This window comes from Catharus ustulatus, chromosome 1 (genome assembly GCF_009819885.2).
Source record: "Catharus ustulatus isolate bCatUst1 chromosome 1, bCatUst1.pri.v2, whole genome shotgun sequence".
NCBI classification, from domain to species: Eukaryota; Metazoa; Chordata; class Aves; order Passeriformes; family Turdidae; genus Catharus; species Catharus ustulatus.
The window spans coordinates 97,019,834-97,043,110 of NC_046221.1; the positions used below are offsets into that span (position 1 = coordinate 97,019,834).

A 23,277-nucleotide genomic window follows, 5' to 3' on the forward strand; every position below is an offset into this window, starting at 1 on the left:
TTCTGTTACTGAGTTTAACATGAGCCTGATCAGCTTCTATTTTAGTAAATGACATTTTCTTGAGGGTAAAGAAAAGAGTACAGACAAAAGTTATAAGGTTGAATAGATCCTAGAAACAAAATTATGTCATATGCTGAAGCAAATACACCACAACCTTGCCAGAGATTTATTAAAGTAATATTTTTAGAATGTTTTCTTCTCCTTCAGTAGAAACAGCAGACACTTTTTAAAGCCCCCTTATAGAAACAGGAGAAATGATAACATCTTTTACACTACCCATAGATTAACTGTGAAAAATGATCTAAAGGATATTAAGAAATCACTACAGGAGATCTCACAGCATGAGATGAACCTCTGTATTTAATTTATGTGAAAACAGCGGGATTCAATTCTCCAACATTATTGCCACTTATGTTTTACAGAAATCTGTGCTGGTGCCACACAAATTCTAAAAAATGAGCTAAAAGTCATAAAAAAATTGTCAAAAATGTCTGGTGTAAATGAGAAAAGTATAATTCAAAGGGATGAACTCATTCTTTGGGGTCTGCTTGTGCTCACACTGTCAATTTTGCCATCAGTAATAGAAGCAGAGCCATAACCCAGTGAAAACTTGTTGAGATTACACATTTTTGCTCATCATAATTATCCATTATGTCCCCAGTTTTCCAAGAAAAATAGAAGGTGCTTAATTTCCAACTCCTGCCTACTCCACAGAAATCAATGCAATTGTCCACTTAAAGACAATTGTGCTCTCCAGGGCTAAATGCACAGCATGGTTTATTGTCACATTTGTTCCTTTTAAGTACCTAAATCTAGTTCTGAGGTGCTGCCGAGCTGCTCAGCAGCAATATTCAGCTGCAGCCTAAACCCTTGGGCACTGCAGCTTCTACCCATGGTGTGAGTAGAGCTGGCTCATTATTGATATTCCTCAAGTGAATCACTAAGCCTCATAAACAAAGCTGGAGAATGGAGTGTGAATGGAAAGAAAGGTTTCCAAGTTTTATTTAAAAAAAAAAAATCAAAAAAAACCAACTTATTGGAGTGGGGAAAAGTATTTATGTGAGAATCTTAAACCTGTGTGATTCCACTGCAGAAACATAATCTAAATGTTTAACTAACTGAAGGAGTCCTTAAAGAACCAAGAAATTTCACTATCCCATTTAAATAACTGTTATTTAAAACAAACAAAAAAAGTCACCTAAAGAAGTGATAAGAAGTTTGAAGCATTTAACACAATGCATGAAGGTCCTTTGTTCTGATACTTGGATTCCTTTATTCATCGCTCTGAGTCTTTAATCCCACCTTCTTTCTTTTGCTTGAGATTGGAAGACTGGATTAACATAGGATTAACAAACATGTAACATGAAAAAAGTAGTATAGTGTATTCAGTTCAGGTTATATTTTTTCTTTCAATTTAAAAAAGCAGTAAAATGCATCACTTCTTTGATCAACTACATTTGAAATTGATATTACCATTTTCATGGACTCAAAACCTTCCCAGGTATTCCTTGCCAGATTGTAACTGTGTGGTCTTCTGAATGCATAGGCAGAGGTGGTCAAACAAAAGGAAAAAATGTAATTTCTTAAAAAATTAAAGTTTTAACTTTTCATTAATTCAGTTCATTTTCCAAGATAACCTTATAATTTTATTTAGAATTGTAATTACATTAAAATAAAATATTTAAAATTAATTCCAATAATATTGTTGTTTATCTGAAAGTTAGCAGAACCTAAAATGTTAGGGGTTTTTGTACACTTCATTCTTAGAATATATAAACAGAGATTTTTACTTCTTTATTCAGAGTATTTCTGGCACTTTCACCACTTATTAATTTCCTCTTACTAACTCATTGTTCACAAATAGATGGCTTCTTTTATTAATAATGAGGGGTAATATCAGGTAACTTTTATGTCTGTTACACAGACTTATAATTAGTAGCCTCTTCACCATTTCTATAACAAGATGAGGGGAGACGCTCAGATAGATTTGTGCAAAGATATCAAATAGCAGCAAATATAGACCAGCCAGCTAATGCTCAAGGTTGAGAGGAAATAGGATTGAATTTAAAGTACAGTAATTTCACGAATACAAGCCGCACCAATTTGACCAAAATTTTGGTGGAAACCCGGAAGTGCGGCTAATATTCCGGGGCGGCTAATCTATTAACAAAATTCTAAAAGCTGCCAACACGGAAGTGAGAGCCCGCGGCAGCCCCAAGCCAAGCTGGAGCCCGGCCGGCCCCGGCAGAGGTGGGAAAGCCTGGCAGAGGCGGGGCCAGCAGTGTGGGGGGCAGGCGGCAGAGCCTGAGCCAGCAGGGCGGGGCAGGGAGGGCGGCAGAGCCTGAGCCAGCATGGCGGGGGAGGCCGGGAGAACTGGGGCTAGCAGTGCAGGGGAGTATGGCAGAAGCAGGAAGGCCGGCGGGTGGGGCTGCCTGGCAGCGGGGGAAGCCCAGCAGAATCGGGGCCAGCAGCGTGGGGGAGCCCGGCGGTGCGGGGGCCTGCAGCGCCGGCCAGGGCGAGGAAACGCGGCGGCGCTGCAGACGGGAGGGGGCGGCCGGCGAGCCTGGTGGCGGCGGCGGCAGCCCTGCCGGCGGGGCGAGCGAAAGCGGCGCTCGCGAAAGCGGCACTCGCGAAAGCGGCGCTCGGCGAGCGAAAGCGCCGCTCGCGAGAGCACCGCTCGGCGAGCGAAAGCGCCGCTCGCGAAAGCGGCGCGGGGCGGGCGCGGCGCGGGGCGGGCGCGGCGCTCGCGGGGCGCGGCGCAGGGCGAGCGAAAGCGGCAGCGGGGCGAGCGAAAGCGGCAGCGGGGCGGGCGGCAAGCCCGGCGGCGGCCGCCCTGCCAGCCAGGCGAGCGAACGCGGCAGCGGGGCGGTGCTGACGGGAGAGGGGGGCCAGCGAGCCCGGCGGCGGCGGCAGCACCACCCAGCCAGCCCCGCCGAGCCGTGGCGCTGAGCTGGGCCACCCGGCCCCGTCGGCAACCATGAGCGGGCCGAGCCTTCCTGGCCCCGCCCCGAGCCAGTAAAGCCCGCTATGCCGCGATCCTGTTACTAATTGGCCAATTTGTGAAAGCTGCGCACGGATTCTCGCGACGAACGAAAGTGCGGCTAATATTCGGGGTGCGGCTTATCTATTGACAAAGACAGCAACATTGTCGAGGCACCGGGGGTGCGGCTTATAATCCGTGCGGCTTGTATTCGTGAAACTACTGTAATTTTATATAAGATTCCTAACCTACCCATGCTTATTATGTGGCAGAAGAATTGTCTTCCTTGATAAAAATAAAAGGTGTTTAGGACCTTATGTGTAGGATAAAAACAGAGGGGTTTTACTACCAAAGGACAATAAAAAATGATGATCCTACAAGATATAAGGAACAACTTGTTCACAGATGCAGCAACTCTTTAGCTGGAACTTAAAATATTTGTCTCAAGTTTAATATTTGATGAAGGTAAAGGTTTTTTGAAATAGCAGTCATATCTATTTCAAGTCTGCAACCTTATCAGAAAGATCTTTCTTTGTCGCGATTCTTTCAGCATTTACTGTTTGTCAACTGTGCATTATCCACCAGATAGATGTTTTCCAGGTGTTTTTTAGTTATACCAGTTAATGCAGCTCTAAGAACTTCTAGCAAGTAATTTATAAAAAGCAAAAATTCCTACATGATGTTGTCAAAAATAGATCGTAAACCAAAATAGTGTAGTACCTCAATAGAAAACAGACGTAGGAAACTCCATTTTACTATTTGTATAGGAACCGTTGATTGCTGTATACCGAATTATATAATTTCATTTGACACTTGCATGTTGTCTTTGAATTATAGAAAACAAAATATTTGTAGGACATATTCAAATAGTCAACATATCTCATTCAAAAAATTGAAAGGAACCAAGATGTATAAGCAGATAATTGAAAGTATACCCTAAGATAATTAAAGGCATCAAGAATTTTGTAATGACTTAACCATTTAAGAGAAAAAGAAAGAATTTTTTCAAGTTTTTTTGTATATTTAGGAACAGATATTTGAATGCAAGTTCTTGTCTACTAAAGAGACATTTTCCTGCTTGTTCGGTGGGTGCTGAGAGAAGGGTGGTTTTCTTCAGCTTCTGGCAAAACACATTGTTAGAAAGTACCAACATGAGAGAATTGATGATCAATTCTATAACATCATCGTCATGGTCTTCAGTTACTGATATTTTTATCACGTTCTTTCAAATGAGTAGGATATGGAGGTATAATACATTTAAGAACATAAATGAGCAGATATAAGGATTTTAGACTTTTTCTGTTTTCTAAATTTTTCATTTTGCCAGCTGCATTAATGAATTATAGCAGATAAATCTGAGGTCATTTTCTTCAAAATTAAAAATTTATTTTAGTCTGAAACTTACCATCTCCTTCTTAGCAACAATGATCTCATTTTGACAAAATCTTGGTATATTTAAGCTAGAATGTTTCTGATATAGACAGTAGTTGAGTTATTCTAATATGCATGGTCCCAGTCAGGAATACATAAAATTTTTTGAATCAAACATGCCAGAAATAACATTTTTCTGAATATTGAGTTAGAAACATATTATGAGCATAATTGAATTTATTAGTATTCCCAAGAGACAATTACTGTTTCAGTGAGAACAAAACAGTCTTATTAGAGACACAAAAATACCATGTATCTGTTTGCCAAATATACCACTAAGCTGTACACAAAAGAGCTGAATACTTATTAATAACAGCAAAAGGATTGAAAGCTAAATATGGCTATTGATGTGAAGTCAAAAAAAATGTAACTGACTAGTATGAACACAATGATATGAAATGTATTTTTAAAATCCCTTAGGGTTGATCTAACTGTGGTTTGACTGAAGCATAATGCAGGATAGTAAATCAGTGAAGACTTGAAAAATGTTGAAGTTAAAAATAAATTAGGCTTTGCTGGCCTAAATGTCTTTTTTTTTTCTATTTTTCTTTTTCTCTTTGTTTGGTTGTTTCAGGGTTTCTTTTTCAATATCACATTCAAGAATGTCACAAAGTGACAGAACTCCTGTAATCACAATTGTTTTACTGGTTTTGTTAATAGCAAGATTAACCATCAATTGACACTATTATAAATGAAAATTTGTTTTCCACAAAAAATTTTATGTGAAAAGATCATGTTTTGAATACAAAAATGGAAATTTTGGAAAAGCTTGAAAAGGCAAAATTAGCATGTACAGTAATTTCATGATTACAAACCGCACGGATTATAAGCCGCACTTCTGGGGTGTCAGCAACATTTCGTTTTTCCTCCATATATAAGCCGCACCGGATTGTAAGCCACACTTTCGTTTGCAGCAAGGATCCGCGTGCAACTTTCACAAAGTTGCCAATTAGTAACAGAATCGCGGAATCACGGGGTTTACTGGCTCAGCCCTGCTCGGGGTGGCTGACAGGGAGCAGCCCCAGACCCGCTCGCTGCTGCTGCCGGGAGGCAGGGGAGTGGTGTGCACGGCCAGTGCCACTGGGAGGAGGGAGAGGGGCATGCCCGGTCGGTGCCGCCGCCGCGCCCCCCGGGGCCAGGCGGGCTCCGCCTCGGCTTGGGGCTGCTGCTGGCTCGGACTTGCGGGTTGGGAAATTTTCAAAATTTGTTCATATATAAGCCGCTCCTGAATGTTAGCCGCACTTCTGGTTTAGGAGCAAAATTTTAGTCAAAATGGTGCAGCTTATAATTGTGAAATTACTCTATTTTGATATTAAACGTTTAGATTATTCCTAAGGTTTATCTTAGATGTCAAGTTTTGAATCTTACGAGAATGTGTAGTTTCTCATCAATATGCATATCCTGAAATTACAAATTAAAAATCCTAAACTCTCCAGAAGTTAGACATGAAACTAGGCTGCTTTCAAATGAAAATCATTGCCTTTAGGTTCTCTAAAGACTATTTCCAAAATGCTTTCTTCAAACATCCTGGTTTCTCTAAATCAGATTGGGTTTTTATATCACGAAACCGCTCTTCTGGACAAGCATGCATGGTCAGCATGGCCAAAAGAAGGCTGGCTTTCCCTTTTGCAAGCTTTCCATTCCCTGTATTTAGCCATCGTCTCTCCCTAGTTTTTTCACCTGCAAGGACAAGTATTTTGTATTTTTTTACTTCTTTGTTCAATTTTGTGCAGTCTCCCTTTTCATCATCCCTTTTCTGTGGAGTCTCTAGAAGGAGGATGAGATTATTCCTCCTTGTTATGATTTCTCAGGATCTCAGATTCAACTCTTGGCTTCAAGCTGTGCCTCTCACAGGGTTTTCTACCTGCCATGCTTTGTAGTCTCTGACCCATCTTTGGGAAGAAAATGGCCTGTTCAGGGCAAAAAAGCTTTCAAACAGCCAAACCTGCATGGTAATGAAAACAAAATTCCAAGGAAATCGAGAGGGCTGTGCAGAGCTTACTGCAACTCTGAAGGTCACTGTCCTAGCTCAAACCAAGTTCAAAAGCGAGGGCCTGTGTACAAGATGCTATGGGCAGGGGAAGAATGGCAGAAAAAGCTTTTTTAATCTATGTTCTGTGCTTTTTGATCTATTTGCAGATTTTCTATTAAAAAAAAAATCCCACAACCAAACAACAACAACAAAAAACCACAAAAAACCCAACTTATTCTCTTTTTTATGCTAAAGACATACATTCTTTCTTAGTTTTAAAATCTGTTTTGTGTATGTCAAAGCTGAGCTCTGTGCAAGCTCACCACCTCCTTTTTCTTAGGCCACATTTGCAGCTATTATCATTGACTCAGGTATTGCTCCCGAGGTTGCCAACCAAAACTACGTTCCTGTTTTGACATTTTCTCTCATAGGGTAATTTAAAATTTGTTGTTCTTATCTTTCCAGAATGCTCAGGTTTTTCACTGAGTGATGCATATCTCACATACTACAATCCTTTTTTATTTAGACTGAATTACGTCTCTATTTCTCTGTTAATTTCTGTTCAAAATGTTGCTGTTAATATTAGCTCTCTGAATGCTTTTTATAGTCTGTCTCTTGAGTTTCTCTATTGCCCCTTTCCTCTATCTTCAAAGTACATAATAAAAGTAAAAATAAAAAAAAAAAGGCAGAATATTATAAGATATTTATGATTTATGGGAGGAAATTAGGGAGGAAATGAAGGAGTGAGCAAAAACAGCAAGTAAGCAATGAATGAGAAATTACTAAACATTGGGTTCTGTGAAGTTCTTTAGATTTTCTTTTCAGGATCTTGACAAAATGTTGTCTGAAATTAAGACATCTAAGTAACTTTGTCTTTTTTTATGCATATACATTTTTAGGTCCGAACGTGGATTCTTACAGTGGGATACACAACTGCATTTGGAGCAATGTTTGCAAAAACGTGGAGAGTCCATGCAATTTTCAAAAATGTAAAAATGAAGAAAAAGGTGAGGAAAAATAGAATTTTTTCTTGCTGCCCCGTTAATACAATTTTCTAATTGTTTTCATACCTTTCCTGCATGGCCATAGCTGTGCTGACTGTTCATGTGTTGCATCCAAAGATCCTGAATAGCCTGATAGCAGGGCTTTTTGGTTTCTTGTTTAGTCTCTGATAGTTGGAGTCAAGCATCAGCTCTCCAGTCTTTTAATAAGAGGTGAACAGTGGAGCTGGCTGTCAATTGTCAAAGTGAATTTGAATCTCTTCTCCATTTTAATATGTTGCTTCAGCATCCAGAGTTCTGCTTCTGGTAGATTCATTTTATAAAATGTTTTCTGATTATGTCTGTCTGAGACATGGATATTACCTGCAGATTTCTCACAGATTGGTAGGAGGAGGCAAGAGAAAGTCCTGCTTATAGCTTCCTATTTCTAATTATCATTGAAATTTTTTACGGAAGTTTACTCTAAGACTAATCAGAATTGAACCACAAAATTTGTCTGTGTCATTTTTGGCACAGCACATTTTCTGTAAAGGATTAGGCTCAGCTTAGGAGCAGCACAGCTCTTCATGATATTTTCCCCATTAAGCTTCTCTTCATACATGAAGTATTTTTTATCAGATGATTTTATTTAAAAATTGGTAAAGCACTGAACAGAAAACATTTTGGTAACATTAATGGCAAAAGCATTAAGAGAAATGTGCATGAAAAAGAAAAACAAAATTAATATTTTTATAGAGAGAGCAGAATTGTCAAGTGCAGTTCCTATGTGCATCTGAATAGTTTTATTCTAAAAACCAATAAAGAGTTGTATACAACCAAATTAAATGGAACAATGATCCAAAACCTTGTCAGATTCCTCTGTTTTCCCCTATGTGTGGTCATAAAAGAGCTCTATTGTAAATTTCTTTTGTTAGCACTATATTGTTTTTCCACAACTGCAATGTGTAGGGAGTCTGTCACAATGGAATACATCATTCCCTTAGAAGGAATGGACTTCAGATAGAGAGGGAGAGAGTTAACTCAGTTTCTAAGAGGATTTATGTCTCAGGTTATTAAGGAATTACATGCTGTGTCTGGAACTGGATCTATTACTCTGGCACCACAACAACACAACCAGCTAGTACTTCCTCCTCCTATTCAATCATGTCAGGTTTGCTCCATTTCATTATCATTCATTGTAAAACATAATGATGAGTAAATATAAAATATTTTAAAACTAACTAAAATCAGAAAAAAAATCTATATCAAAACCAGGATGCTCTGGGTGGAGTGAAATGGAAACCCCACTTTTTGCATATGTGCAAAGAGCCCACTGTGACATATCAGTTTATACTTCCAGAGTTTTTTTTTTTCTTTTTTTTTTCTTTCTTTTTTTTCCCAAAGATCTTACACTTGCTATATTAAAGTTTTTTACAAGGAGGAGCCAGGATTTTACCTTACTGAGAAATGAAATTTTACATTGAAAATGTTTTCAGTTGTATTGGTACAAATATTTTTAAATTAGTGAAGTTACACAAGACACTACAGTCTAACACATAAAAACATTTACTTCATAACCTTTATTTTCCTCAGAAATGTATAATTTCTCCAATAAATACTGTTTCAAATAGGAGTGAACAGGTACTGCTGTGGACTGTCACTGAGCTTCTGCTCCCTTTTTTTTAAACATTACATTTTAGATCTGCAAATGGGTTGCCTCAATATTAAATTTCACTGTTTGCTAACTAAACATAATCCTCAAATTCTTTATTGCCCCTGTTCTTTAAGGAGCTCATCACCTACTGCAAATTGCAATTGATTATGTGGAGCTGGATGTAAGAAATTATTCAAGATCAGTTAAAAAGACACTGACCAGTATAAGGGAGATAAACTTTCAAACATCTGGAGGATGAGCAATGAGCTGCTTTTCTCTCAGTGATACTGGAAACATCAAGGCTATTAGGCCATCTTCTTCAATATTCCAGAATTAAGTCAATAACACAGTTTGTTCTGTAAACTTTAAAGAATTCTTTTTTTAGATATCTCACTCTAAATCACAAGCATGAATCATGAAGTACAACAGTTTTCTTTATGTAAAACAAATCAGCTATCCATGACAAGTGTTTACTAGTCATATATTTTCTGTCTCTGATTTGCCAGGATAGATAAAAGTGTTTTTAGGAGTTGACTGAAAAACATGGCACTCTTTACTTATGCCTTGCAAGAATGACATTTCCATTTTCTGCAGATGTAATTTACAGCCAAAGTATTTTCTTTATATGGATGCACAGAAAATAGAAATTTTTGCAAACAATATCTGAACTGACAAATGCACAAATGCAGTGCTGCATGAAGAAAGCACATTAATGTTTTCTGAATTAGTTGTACCATGACAGAGTAGACTGGCATTACAATCAGAGAATTTCAAAGTTCCAAAATTGTATAAGTACTGTGGATCCTATTCATTTGTGACCAGTTCAGTCACTACCTGTATATGACAGTAAAATCTGTATGACCTTGAGGCACACCACCTTTGCCAGTCATCCTCAATATTTTCCTCAGGAAAACATTTGCCAACAGTGAAATTTCTTCACAGAGTGAAAGAATCTCTGTGTGGTTTTTGAAAATATTGGTTAATTCATTTCTTCAAAGGGGGTGTTAAGTGAGGGAGAGAATATGATGAGTAAATCTGTTTATCTTCATCAGATAGGGCAAGCTTGCATCTGTACATTATTGTGCACTTTGGTGTACAATGTGGCTTTTTGAAGAGATTAGTGGATATCTGTCTCAGTGTGAGAAAATGCACAGAATTTCAAGTAATAATAATAATACACTCCATATTCCTGCAGTGGAAAGTGGAACTTAATGAGTTAGAGTGTCTTGAATTAGTTGAAGATTCTCATTAACTGCTGTTTATAAAGCTTTCAAAAGTCTATTTTATTTTCACCCTTTTATATATCCACCCCTCTGTTACTGGAAATTAATAAACAATAAAATTCAGAATACACTCATTCTGTTATCACAATACTAAGGACAAATTGCACAAAATTCCCAGAGCTCTGTCACCATCTTTGATCTTGCTAGGGCTCAAAGGAAGCAAATTAAAAATGCATTAGTTTTAGCTGGAAACAGAGGGGTGCAAGGGGATCAATTTTTGTCAAATGGAAATGACAAAATCAGTAGGGAGAAATAAATTATTTTTGAGTTTTGAAGAGGTTAGCGGAGATAATGGAAAGAAGAATAGAATTAGTATTAAAAATAACTGTAACAGTAATAATTGAGGTGCAATTCTGGTTTTCATACGTCTCCTTTCTGTTGTTTTGGGCTGCAGAATGTCTGCTGCTCAGAGAGAGGTGGGAACTGGCTTTTTGTTTCCCTTGGCAGCAGGAGGGCTGGCAGTGGATGAGAAGAGAGAGAGGAGAATATCAGTGGCAGGGGAGCATGTGGTGTCCTGGGGAGGCTTTAGCTAGCTGAACCGTTTTCAGAAGCCAGCCCTTCTGGTAAATTTAGAAGGATGAGAAGCTGTCTGTTTTGATGGGATCTGCACTATCTTGGGTATTTGGGGGTGTTGAAGCAGTCCTACACAGTGACTGCTCCTGCACAACTCCTGCATGCCAAATAAAGCCCATGCACTTCTGATAAATACCAGAATAGTAAGAAATTCAAAGCAGTGGTATTTAAACCCTGCATAAATATTATAAATTCTGCTCCTACAAAGACAAGCATTTGGCCATTTGTAGATGGCTACAGAAAAGCAGAAGATGATCTAGGTCACGAAGTTGCCTTGTTGCATTTGTTGTATTTGAAAGTGCAATACATCTGAGTTGATGCTGCCATGATAAGCTTGTCTTACCCGTAACAGAGTACAACCTGGCTTTGGCTGTTTGGACTTAATTCTTCAACTGTGGCATCAGAGAAGGAATGTTTTTATCTTCAGTTTTCACTGAAAATATTACCATTGTACTCAGTTATTACTGCTACAGTAAACTTCTGGTGGCATATGTCTTTATGATGACAAAGTTGTTACAAGATAAATACAGAATATAATGACAAAAGGGATGTAGAGCAGTCTCTTATCTTGAGGCTTGTGCTGCTATAGCTTTGCCAACACTATTCTATTCCTTCATGATAATTCATAAGCTTTTTCTCTATTACCAATATCACAGGTTAAGAAAGCTACAACCAATCACAACAGACAAAAATGACTTATCAGTCTAACCTGACTTAGCTATGCCTGTCAGGCTGCCATCTGGCAAACTCATTGGCATTCATTTGGCCTACTAGGTCCTTATAACACCTGAGGTCTTCATGCCTTGCAAAGATGGGTAGGAGATTGTTCAGATTTTGTTTTTGACAGTAGGATGGTGAAGGGAGGCTAACAGTGCAAGAGAACTGCAGGGCCAAGAGATTGGGAGCAGGAAAGAGACTGAAGAGGAGAAATCACTGTGACTAATGCTAATGACTTAATGACTTCAAGACAGAACCCTGTCCAGATTAAAAAAAAAAAAAGGAAAATCTTGGAATTATATACTGGGAGAAGATATGGAAGAGGGAGACTGAATCTGAATTAAAATTCCCTTGGAACCTAAATTTCAAGGACAGCAAAGTCAGGAAGGTCTGTAAGAAGTGATCAAGAAAGGTGACTGTGATGGAATGCAGAGCCTGAGTATGGTATTTAAGTGGCAAACTGTAATTGAAGGACTAAATCTGGTTTAAAATTAGATTAAGATTGAAAGGCAGAACAGGAGGCCTAAAAAGTAGGGATGTAGTCTAGGAAAGGAAAGCAGGAATGAGAATGGAGAAAGAGACAAGAAAAAACTTGAAATTAGGACCTGCCAAAATGATTGCACAAGAAGTGTGGGCAGAGTATAAAATCTGAACACAGGATTTTAGAATTTTCTGTTCTTTATTCCATTTCTGTGTTTCTATAAAATCTACAGGCAAACTATGTGTCTTGTCTTCCTGTTATACAGTTGTACAAATTCTGATAGCCACTAGTGACTCTTTTAGCTCAAGCTGATGAGGTGTGCAAAGATGTAAACGTTCCTCTTGCTGATGTGTGCAGTTCTTTCTATAATTGAATCCTCTTTCCATTTTCTTTATGAAGAATGGGCTCATGAAAATGTTAAAAGTTTTATGTTGGGGATAAAAAGTCAATAATTGAAAAACTACAGCTTGCTAGGATCTCTGCAATGTACATTTCTTCCCCTATGTGGATTATTAGGACGCCAGTGAAACCTTAGCTTCCTACAGGATGCCACTGAGATGAAACAAAGGTAGTCAGTCTGCTCTGGGCATGGAACAGGACTGTGCAGTAAAAAAGACAGTTTTATGTTACCACCTTTTTCACTTAAACTAGAAAATGTGTTTAATGAAAAAGGCAGTAGGAGTTTTGAGAAAGGTGGTCTCATGTTTAAGACAGTTAAGTGCCAAATGAAAAATAACTACTTTCCAGAATTATTTGTTATGCTGTAGAAATCTCTCTGAGCATATTTTTCAGAAATTATTATGTTGTTTCTTTGTTTCTGAGAAGCAAATCTATTACCTGAATGAAGCAGTGCAGGAATTCTCACACATTTTAGCTCATTGCCTTCAAATTCCATATTTTAACACAAATCTGGCCACCTCACTTCCATTACTTGTACATTTAATGGTTCAAAAACAGGTGTATAGAAAACTGGGAGGGGTGAGAAACCATCCAGGCTCTTTCTGGGGAGCAGGGAAGCTGCCAGGTCCTGTGATTGCGCAGTGTCCCTGTGGATGCAGGAAACAGAGAGAAGAAAGCAGCTGGAGGCTACACAGTGATGAGTTTATGTGCTGCTGCCTTCTCTTCTCAACTTGTGTCTGTTGTTTTCTATCCCCATCCCTCACTGGAAAACCTCTGTGAGGAAGTTTATAGAATGTCATCTCTAGCTATGAACTTTTCCGTGAGTTTTTCAAGCCACTTATGGAATTTAGAATTTATTACAATCTATATTTTTCCTCACTAAAGCCCTGAAGAAGTTTAAAAAAAGTTGCCCATTATCTTAATCTTTTAAAAATAGATGAAGAAAAGTTCTCCAGATTACGTTAACAGAGGGTTTAGGTCAGAACCTCACAGGTCAAATCTCATTTATTCACTTAAATCCTATGTAGACATAGTTCTGAATTAGCATAAATGCAGTTTGTACCATCTAATCAGTTTTTTCTGTAAATTCTGTTATAAAATATTTTTCCAGGTCAGTTTTCAGACTGTAATTGTTTATATTTTTTCAATATATTTTTTTTTTAAAATCTCACTAGAACTTTTTATGTGTATAGCAAAAAGTTGTATGATGGATTTCCCCTAGGATACACTTGTATTCTACTGAACATATATGAGAGATCATAAGTCTGGAGAAGAGATGTGTCAAGATCCAAAAATTTGCTTTGGGTAACCATACCAACAGTACAACAATCTATTAGGGACCATCTGCTGAAAATGAACCAGCATATGGATACCTAAAGAAATACTCAGTGTTATTGTTCAGTCTTTGAGAGTAAGAAAGAGGACTGTTTGAAATTTGCTTATGTTTAGAATTTTTTTTTTTTCATTATGAATATTTACCACTGGGCAAGTAATCTCTGACACAGGACAATGTAAATTATTCAGGTATGGCTTATGGTTTATTAATATACAGATACAGTACTTCCTAAAGTGATATAAGTGGAAACCAAATTATTTTTATTTTTCCCCCCAAATAGCTACAACTATAAATTTTTAGTCCAAAGCTTTAAAAATAGCCAGTGTAATCTTAGAATCCAAACTTAGATGAAAAATAAGCATCTTGGTTTTCATAAGAGCTGATCAGCTAAAATGCCAACTAAGGAACAATAGGAATCACATTTCAAAAATTTACATTCATATAAATATGGAATTTGGAGCTAAATCTCAAGTTCATGTCACAGAAAGAAGCTGAGCTAATGAACTGTACATCTAGGAGAAAAATCTGCTTTTGAAGTAATTTATGTATGGAAATTTCTGCATGGTACAGTTTGATAAGGGTAAACCTCAGTAGTGACAAAAACAATGAAAACTCTATGTGAAATGTAAGTAGCTCATAAATGGTGCTACAACCATAATTTCTATGTATTATGAGACTATTGGATGACAGAGAAATAAAGAACATGTCGCTATACAGTATGAGGCAATTTATTCCTGAATAGTTTGAAATTGGATTGTAAATGTAATCAAGTGCATTGATATTCCCAGCTATTTGGTAACGATGAAGTATGCTTTCCCAGAACATTTTTCATTAAATAAAATATTAAAGGCTAGGCATTTTAGTGTTATATCAAACAAAATCAGAATATTTCTTCTCAAACATTCAAACCCTTTATGCACTTTTTCTTTTTCCCTGAAGATTTTGGTTCCTTTCAACACCAAAGATGAGAATTCACACCTCTCGTAGAAAGTTCTTTACTTTCATGGCCCATGTGATCTTGGGCTCAGCAAGTGCATTTTTCTCAGAGGTGAATTTTCCTTCTGTCAAATTGAAGGGATATGCAGGTTTCTCAAGGCAGCACGTCTTGGTTTACTTATGGTTGAGAGCAGAAGTTAACACAATGTTGAGGCTTTTAAGATTGTTCTGCAGAACACCAGCAAGAATGGTTAATTCTAATGTTGTCAAGTTGGATTTCTTAGTGCAATTTATAGACTAACTTCTTTTTATTTTTGTCCTTTCAAAAGAGTTTTGTGAAAAATAGTAATTTTATATCACTCTGTGTGCTCGTTATGGTTGGATTAGCAATGTTACTAAAGCAATCACCTCTCCAATTCTCTAGTGCATTGTAGTCACAACTGAGGCTCAGGCTTTCAAAAATGAGGATTTTTATACATTTTTTAACCCATCACTTAATCTCTCTCCATCTCTAACCACTGAAAAGTTTCTATCTTCTACTTTCCCTAGTCAGCACTACCACTAGGATGATCCCACTTTTTTTAGTATGAGTTGAAAAAGAGGAAAGGTATCTTCTAATCAATAGCTTCTCCTGGCAGTAGGGCACAGAGTCAACACATCCACATTTGAAATAGCATTATTGGGAGAGGGAGTCTGCCCAATGATGCAATTATTCTAAATAGGAGTCACCAAAGAAGACATGTTTTAGAAATATGTGCTTTAGCAGGCTAGTGACTGTAGCTATGCAATTCTCAAAGCCAAGCTTTTTGATCACATCCAATTATCCATTATTGTCAGGAGTACCACACACTCCACTATCCTGAAAGGTAGCCACCAAGTTCTTAGATTACAACTGTCACAGCTGATCCTCACAGGAAACAGAAATGTTGGTTGTTTTTGTTTTTTTTTTTAATTTATGAGTGGATATACAAATCTTCCACCAAATCAGTCAAAATACCTCTAAGACAATAAAACTTAGCTTTTTACTCACAGTGACTTACTACTGGTCAAAATCCTTAATACTACAACACATATTTTTTAAAATGTCAGCATTCAGTCATTAAAACTAATGCAATTGCAACTTGAGGCATTGCCAATACTAATCATACAATCAATTATAGGAAGTACTCATAATAGCTGTTAAAAAAAACATTGTGGAGTTATTGGGAACAACGCATAATGTGTTTTCAATGGTCCTTTTTTCTCATTCCATTACACAATAGAAATTAAGAATGTATTACAGTATAGTTCTCTAAAATATTAATGGCTTTAATAACTCTCAGATAGAATCTCCCTCAGCCCACATAGGGGAAAGTTCACCCACCCACCACTGACTTTGCATCCCCAACCTCCTGGCACCATCCCACTTGTGCTGATGCACTTAATGTAGGGGAGCAAGCCAAAGGTGAGAACCATACTGAGTTTATGCAATGGAGAGATGATCGTGAAGGCAAGTTTGTGAGTGGTTTCATGGTCCCTTTTGCAAGCTCACAGACTTTACAGGTTTTATTCCCTGCAAACTCTATTTTCTCATCTTTCCCCTCCAGTTCAGAGGGAGGACACCAATCAGTAGGATTTCTGTATGGATCAGGGAGAAGAATATTTGGTTTCAGATTTCTGAGGGCTTTTATAATTGATGTCAATGATATTCATTTAAATGTATAAGGTCTAGGAAGCTTCACAGAGGGATCCTTTAAAGAGAGTTTCTCTCTACAGATTCCATCCCAGGAGTCTGGGGAAGAAACAACTGAAAAAAAAAAGGTTAATTAATAACATTAAGGGTTTATCCAACTAGTGCCAGAGATTACTCTGCCAGCTAGACTAGACAGGGTTGGTCTACATAAGAGAAACTAGAATTGCCTTCTTAAACAAAAAATGATCCTGCATTTTAAAGGAAAAAGAAAAAATATATATTTATATCAAAACCTATGAAAAAAGTATTCCTAGCCTTTCTATGTTTCTATGAATTCAATTGAAAACCCAACAAATAAATAAACCACAAAGATTTGGCTAATATAGCTTAAAATTTAAAGATATTTTGTTCTGACAAAGGGAGGCGACCTGGTAACAAAGAAACTAACTCTGAAAAAAAGACAGGAGTAAATTAACTCTTCAGTCATGCTGGAAAATTGTTTGTGGAAATCAGAGTACAAAACTAATGTTACATTCTGGAGAAAAGGGTAAGTCTTCATATGTATGACTCTTTCTTCATGGTTTAGAATGGACTTCAGCTTTATGGTCTATGTCATGAACATTTTCAGAGTTGGTTTCTAGTAAGATAAGTAACAGAAAGTTTCCCCTTGTCTTAACTATAAAAAACAAATTTTGTGTTTAATTACTCTTGATTGCCCAATTGCCAGGTGATCCCACAAACTGGTAGATGATAGGGTTCTCCAGAACACAATGGATATGCTTTAGAAACAAATGAAAAAAAGCCCAACAAAAGGTTTGTGCAATAATAACCAAATGGACAGTTGAAGTTTCATGGCAGATGGCACAGACTGTGATAGCCTAGAAAATCCTCAACAATTTCCATGAGTAGAAACTTTATCCCAGAGCTTTAGACAGATTTTTAAACTCCTGTGATCAGACAGCAAGGTCTGTGGAGAGTAAGGACTTTGATCTCTCTTCATGGTCACGAGTTTTCAGAACAATTTTGATTTGCTCATACAGCAATGTTGCTCAGAAGAAAATGGCCTACCAGCTTTTGTTCTGAGTGAATTTGTTTTGAGGGCACACCACTTCTTATCCAGATATATAGTCCAGACTGGTGGCAATGGCATTTATAACAGTGTTCAGATCTGCCAGGATGAGACAGATTCACCTATCCAATCACAGATGGTAGAAAATATGACTCACAGATGCTGCTGTGTGAGAGCTTGGCTTCAGCAAGGATTTGGGAGCACTTGCAAAAATGGATTTTTATTAGCTACCATGTATTTTTCCAAAGGCTGATTTACTGTTTGCTAGAAGGAAAATGAAAAAGGAAGAAATGAGAACCTTTCTCTTAAAGAAAAATTATATTTTTGATTGTGAGGAGACTCAGAAGCTCATGACTTTCTTTTGCCAGACAGAGAATTTGTCGGATTTGCAAGATCTGAGTCAAGACTCCTTCAGTGCATCTGGTGTTTCCCAAGGAGTGAATGTACTGAGCTTAAGGAATTCTAGTGGGTGGGAGTGATGTCTGGGGAAAGCTGAGCTTCCTGCGGGTGGAAGGGGGAGAGCAGCGAGCCTTTTAGAAATGCTGTTAGTGATATACCAGTGGCATTTCTCAGGGCAAATCTCTTTTAGGACAAGCTGCTAATGACTGGCAGAAGTGAAAAATAACATCAGTGTTTTGTTCTGAGAGCTGGTACTCTGGTAGGGAGTTCTGTATCAGAGCTAGATCCCAGCAGTGCTTTTGCTGAGGAGAGACCAGTGCTGCAATGGGTGTGGGTGGCAGCCCCAGGTGCCCTGCATTCAGCCCTCTCACCCTGCAGCAGCAGCAGCACCACTGTGTTTTACAGAGCTCATCATGGCAGTGTAGGTCACTTAGGTTAGCTTATGGGTTTTCTTTTGCTTGCCTTCCTCCTGGCTGTCTGGCAGAAGTAAGGGATGAATAATACCTGCTGCCAGTGACAGCTGCTGTTATACAACTCCCCTTCTGTCCAGAAAAGGGCAGAGTAATGAAGGAAAAATTACTCCAAGAGGTATCCAAGGAAGAGCTCTGCTGTTTGCTGTATCTCTGCTTCTATTTTTTCTAACTACCTGCCCAAAAAAAGGGTTACCAAACTTACAAGTGAACTAAAATACTGATCTGCAATAGTGCAAGAACAGCTACAAATGAAAAATATACAAGAGCAAGGAAGAGTGTTGTGATCATATTGCTAACATGATATGAGTAGGAAGTTATTTATTTTGATTCTGAGTGGATTATCAGTATTGCTGCTTTTAATAATATCCTTTCAGTCTTTTGCTTCTGGCATTGCTGTATCCATCTGATTAATATTACCAAGGGTTGGTAAATATGAATCCAATGCAACTTTACTTTCAATATGAAGATAGTCCATATAAATATGGAAGACATTGGGCTGCTCACCTACCCTTGCTAAAATGTACACTATTTTCATTACAAATATAAAATATTTTAGGGGTTTGTTTTTTTTTTTTTCAAGGAACCTTTTTGGCTTGGAAGAGCAGAGAGGGATATTTCTGTCTCTAAGATGCTTTCACAGAGCTTTTAATTTGTCAAATGCATATTTTTAGCTGAAGTTAATTGTCTTCAACTCTTGGGGGGCTGGGAGTGAGGCAGGGATGGACATGTTTCAGAACACTATTTTTTCTGACCCAGGATAGATGGGATGAATTGTGTTTTAAAGGCTTTTGTCCCCATCCACTGGCTACTGAGAAAGGCTAAACATGTAATAGTTAAACAGCCAACATCTAAAAATAAACTACATCACTAAAAAAGGAAGACTGAAGACCAACTAAAATATGCCAATACAATATATTCCCTACCCATTTAAGAGGGAGGAAAAGAAATTTGAGTTGTGTCAACATTTTATCTAAATCCAAATTCTCTATGGACTTCATTCCCCATTTTTTCTCTTCCATATCTCCACCATACTAGCAGTAGTTCTAGGTCTGCTTCACCCAACACCTGTTTGCAGGCATTAGAAAAGAGATTTAAAAACCCATGGGCCATTTAACAAAGGCTAACCTGTTCCTTTTCAGCTTTGATTGCCACTTGATAAACTGCTAAAAGGTCAGACACAGTTCTGTTTTCCTAAAGAAGACAAGGGACCAAGCTGTGTCTGAGAATCTTTGCTCAGTACCTGCTTTCATTTTAGATTAATAAAGAAACACATGTCAACAGTTTTCCTCCCCCTGCACAGCACACCAAGGCACCTTTTCCTTGAAAAGTTCTCCTTGCCAAATCATCCAGCAGCAAGGCATGAAAACTGCCTCCTCCCCCTTCATCTGCCCTCTCCAGACATGCCTGTGCTGTCTCTCCTGAGATGGCTGTACTTCATTGCTGCCACAAGCATGTGGAAAGCACCACATTCCAGTCCTTTATGGCAATGGATTTACAGAACTGGTCTCAGGAAATGAAAATAATGTATGGAGTCCTTTAGCTCATTCTGATTTCTAGTCTTTGTTTTGCTCTTAGTTTATTCCAAATTATCTATAAAATAAACCAACAGATCAGCAAAAAGTGGTGCACAATGTTGCAGATACAAATTTTCAAAATAGAAAACGTATCATACCAAGCAATATGAAAAACAGACTTTCTGAAGGTCTTCTTACATTATTTCAAATTTTTGTCATTTTTATCTTTTCCTTCAACTTGATAAGAGTGAAATGCAAATACAATTTATTCTATGCAGAAATACTAACCTTGCCTTTATTAAGATTAGCAGACACTTCTGGCTTTTTAATGCATTTTCAAAATCCTAATAATTTCATCAAATTGAACTGAAATAATCACAACTTTATTAAGCTTCTCAGGCTTAACATTTTTGAATATTTCATTTGGATTAAGTCAACTGTTTCCCAGAATGAAAACTTGGGGAAAAAAATGTGGATTTGTCCATGTTAAAGCAATTCAGCAATAACTTTTGACTATTGGATGAGTGTTCTTAGTAATAGAGGTAGATACTAATTAAGAAACCATGACCATAAAGTCAAGTGCACCAAAATAAAATTAATTTAAGCCTGCTATTTCAACATGCTTACAACTTTGCAACTGAAATAATGTAATTAAAGTGTATTTTTTCTGTGTTGCTATGTGTACAAGAGTAGAAATGTTATAGGGATTGCATGCAGTTATAAAAGACTGTAATACATGGTTTGGATTGTTATTTTTATCAACAACTCGTTTTTCTTTTTTGAATCTAAACCCCAACTAAAATTAAAAGCATGTTTTACACTGGATGTGCATGAAGGCCTCTGACCTTTGTAATACAGAAAAAATACATAATTCTTTCCTGCTCCTTGGGTAACAGGGGCAAATATTAAACACATAGACACAGAAGACCTCCAAAATTAACTTTTGATGGCTTCCGTGTTTTCCACATCCAAGAAGGTTATGAAAGAATGAGCACTAATTCTTAGTGAAAACTACCTCAGTGCCTGCCACTCTGAGAGACTGATGAACATTTTCCAGATTTGCATGCATAAACACAGCAGTGGCTCCCTAGAATATATTTTTCTCATTTTCCAGGAGTTAATATTAAACCTGGGCTGCAATATAAATGTGTGAGTCCTCCCAAAATCTTTTTAGAAGCATTTCAGATACTTCTAATAACCATGAAATGACCTAAAATAATTTGTCTTGCTTTCATCTTTCTATATTTCTTTTCTTTGTTCATTGTTAAAAACCTTTATTAGCAACCTGTGTTTTTCTCCTTATATAGGAATAAAGCTGTACAGGGTCTATCTGTGGCTCATGGGAATCTCCCTGCTTCTTTTTTCTTTTTTTTTTTTTTTTTCTCTTTTTTTTTTCTTTTCTTTGTCTCTCCAGATCATTAAAGACCAGAAGCTACTGGGGATAGTTGGAGGGATGCTACTGATTGATCTTTGCATCCTGATTTGCTGGCAGGTTGTGGATCCTTTGAGGAGGACAGTGGAAAAGTATAACATGGAGGTATGTCCTCAAGCCCAAGTAATACTTATGGTTGCATATCAGTATCTACAGCTTTCCATAAGATTAAGCTCAAGATGCATTAGATAAAATGAAAGCAAGTTGTGTATTTTGGGGGAGGAAGGGTTCTGGTTTTTAAAACCAAATAGAGAAGAAACAACTGCAGCCAAAAGAAATTGTGTATGTAGTTGGAGGTGCCACATTTCTGTCACTTGTGCGACATTTTATTTGGAAGGATTGTAAACACAGGAGAGTCCTCTGCTAAGACTCTCTATTAGAGTCTGTTGCAATAAATAATAGATTATCAGAACCCATTAGTGGATTTCAGTAAGAGCTCATTCAAGATAAGTGCAGGAGAGGTCACTGCTTAGACTGCATTCTTTGTGGAGATGGTCAGGAATTATGTTACCTACTGCTATATTTATTTGCAGTAATTTTATGTGCGTGCACCCATAATCATTGTTCCTCTTTTAATGGTATTCCCAGAAAGGTCACATGAGCAATTTTGATAGACAGGAGGTAATAACTTAATGCCAGCTGTATACACTTTCCAACACTCTGGTTGGTTGCTAGAAGTGGAGCTGAAGTAGAGCTTTCTGGATAAACTGACAGCAAGAAACATGGCAGCAACAATTCATACCTAGGAAAAAAATATCTATCTGTATGTAGATTTTGCATTGTTTGAGAGTTTATTGCCTCCAACATGGAAACTGGTGACATCTGAAAACTAGATTGTATGAGGACAATCTATAAGTGTTAGTCTCTTCTCTTCTGATGTTAACATTTGCAAGAAAATATATACCATTTTACTCCACTGCTTTTGCTTTGTTCTTACTTTGCAATGTAGTTCTGGAATTTTATTAGGAGAAGATTTTACTTTTTTGGTATAATTTGTATAAGATACCCTAGAACAATGCCTCTTTGATTTCTTTGAAGAAATCATTTTAGAGTCTGAAGAGATTTGTCTCAGTCATTCCCTAGAGTTTAAGACTTCCCAGCTAATACAGTTGTCAATAAAAAATAGAAAATTCAACTGAAATTTGTCTTCTGGAGAAACTTCTGGTCTGTGTCTGTATAGCTTGAAGCCATAGCAGCTTGTTGAGAGCCTTGTTTACTTCATTTTGCTCCAATTGTATTGTAAGTGATATTTCAGTTGTCAGTATTGTTAACATTTTGTCTGCGCATCTAAACCCAAACATATTATGAAAAATAGTCACAAAATCAAATTAAAATAATCTCAGATACAAGGAATTTTACTTTTTACTTTAGTTTAAACTAAAGATCCTGATATCTAGTCTTACTAGATTCGCTTGAGTATAATGTCCATAGACAGCAGCAGTAACTGTGAAGTTAAACCATAAACACCAGATATTGTTTGAAAAACAATGTTTACTGTAGTTTTGAATGAGTGCAATTTCCATCTGAACTTTTCAGTGTATATTCTTTGATCTTCTAATGTATAATACTAAAAACTTAGTGTGTTTTTTCCACATTTGGGGCTTCCCAGACCATGGGGCTGCCCACCAGTTGCCTGAACTTTGCGTAAGAACTGAAATTCTCCTGGAATTATATAAGCCCATGCAAAGTGACACTCACAAAATGCACACATGAAAATGTTTGATATTTTGATCACTTTGACTTGAACTTACTGTTAGAGCTCTTAGCTATTACTGTAAGTTGTGCAGAATATTTTTTTAAGCTAATGGATTTGGGGAGGGTAGGAAATAAAAGTATCATGCTAGCAAATATAGTCATTAAACTATTGTATGTGCATAAAATATGTTACTATAAAAGCAGTGATGTGAACTGACATTTGCTTTCCTGAAACACACCTCTTCAGGTCTCAAAAACTCCTGTGTAAAAGTAAATAACAA

The 23,277-nt window shown here is 37.4% G+C and overlaps 1 protein-coding gene across 1 annotated transcript in view; it reads left to right on the forward strand.

The window, feature by feature from the left end:
- GABBR2 (gamma-aminobutyric acid type B receptor subunit 2) overlaps positions 1 to 23,277 on the forward strand; it is a 476,329-nt gene that overhangs the window by 317,511 nt on the left and 135,541 nt on the right. Inside the window, exons 12-13 of the mRNA XM_033069711.2 lie at positions 7,283 to 7,390; positions 21,284 to 21,406. Of these exons, the coding sequence (XP_032925602.1) occupies positions 7,283 to 7,390; positions 21,284 to 21,406 (231 nt within the window). The remainder of the gene's footprint in view (positions 1 to 7,282; positions 7,391 to 21,283; positions 21,407 to 23,277) is intronic.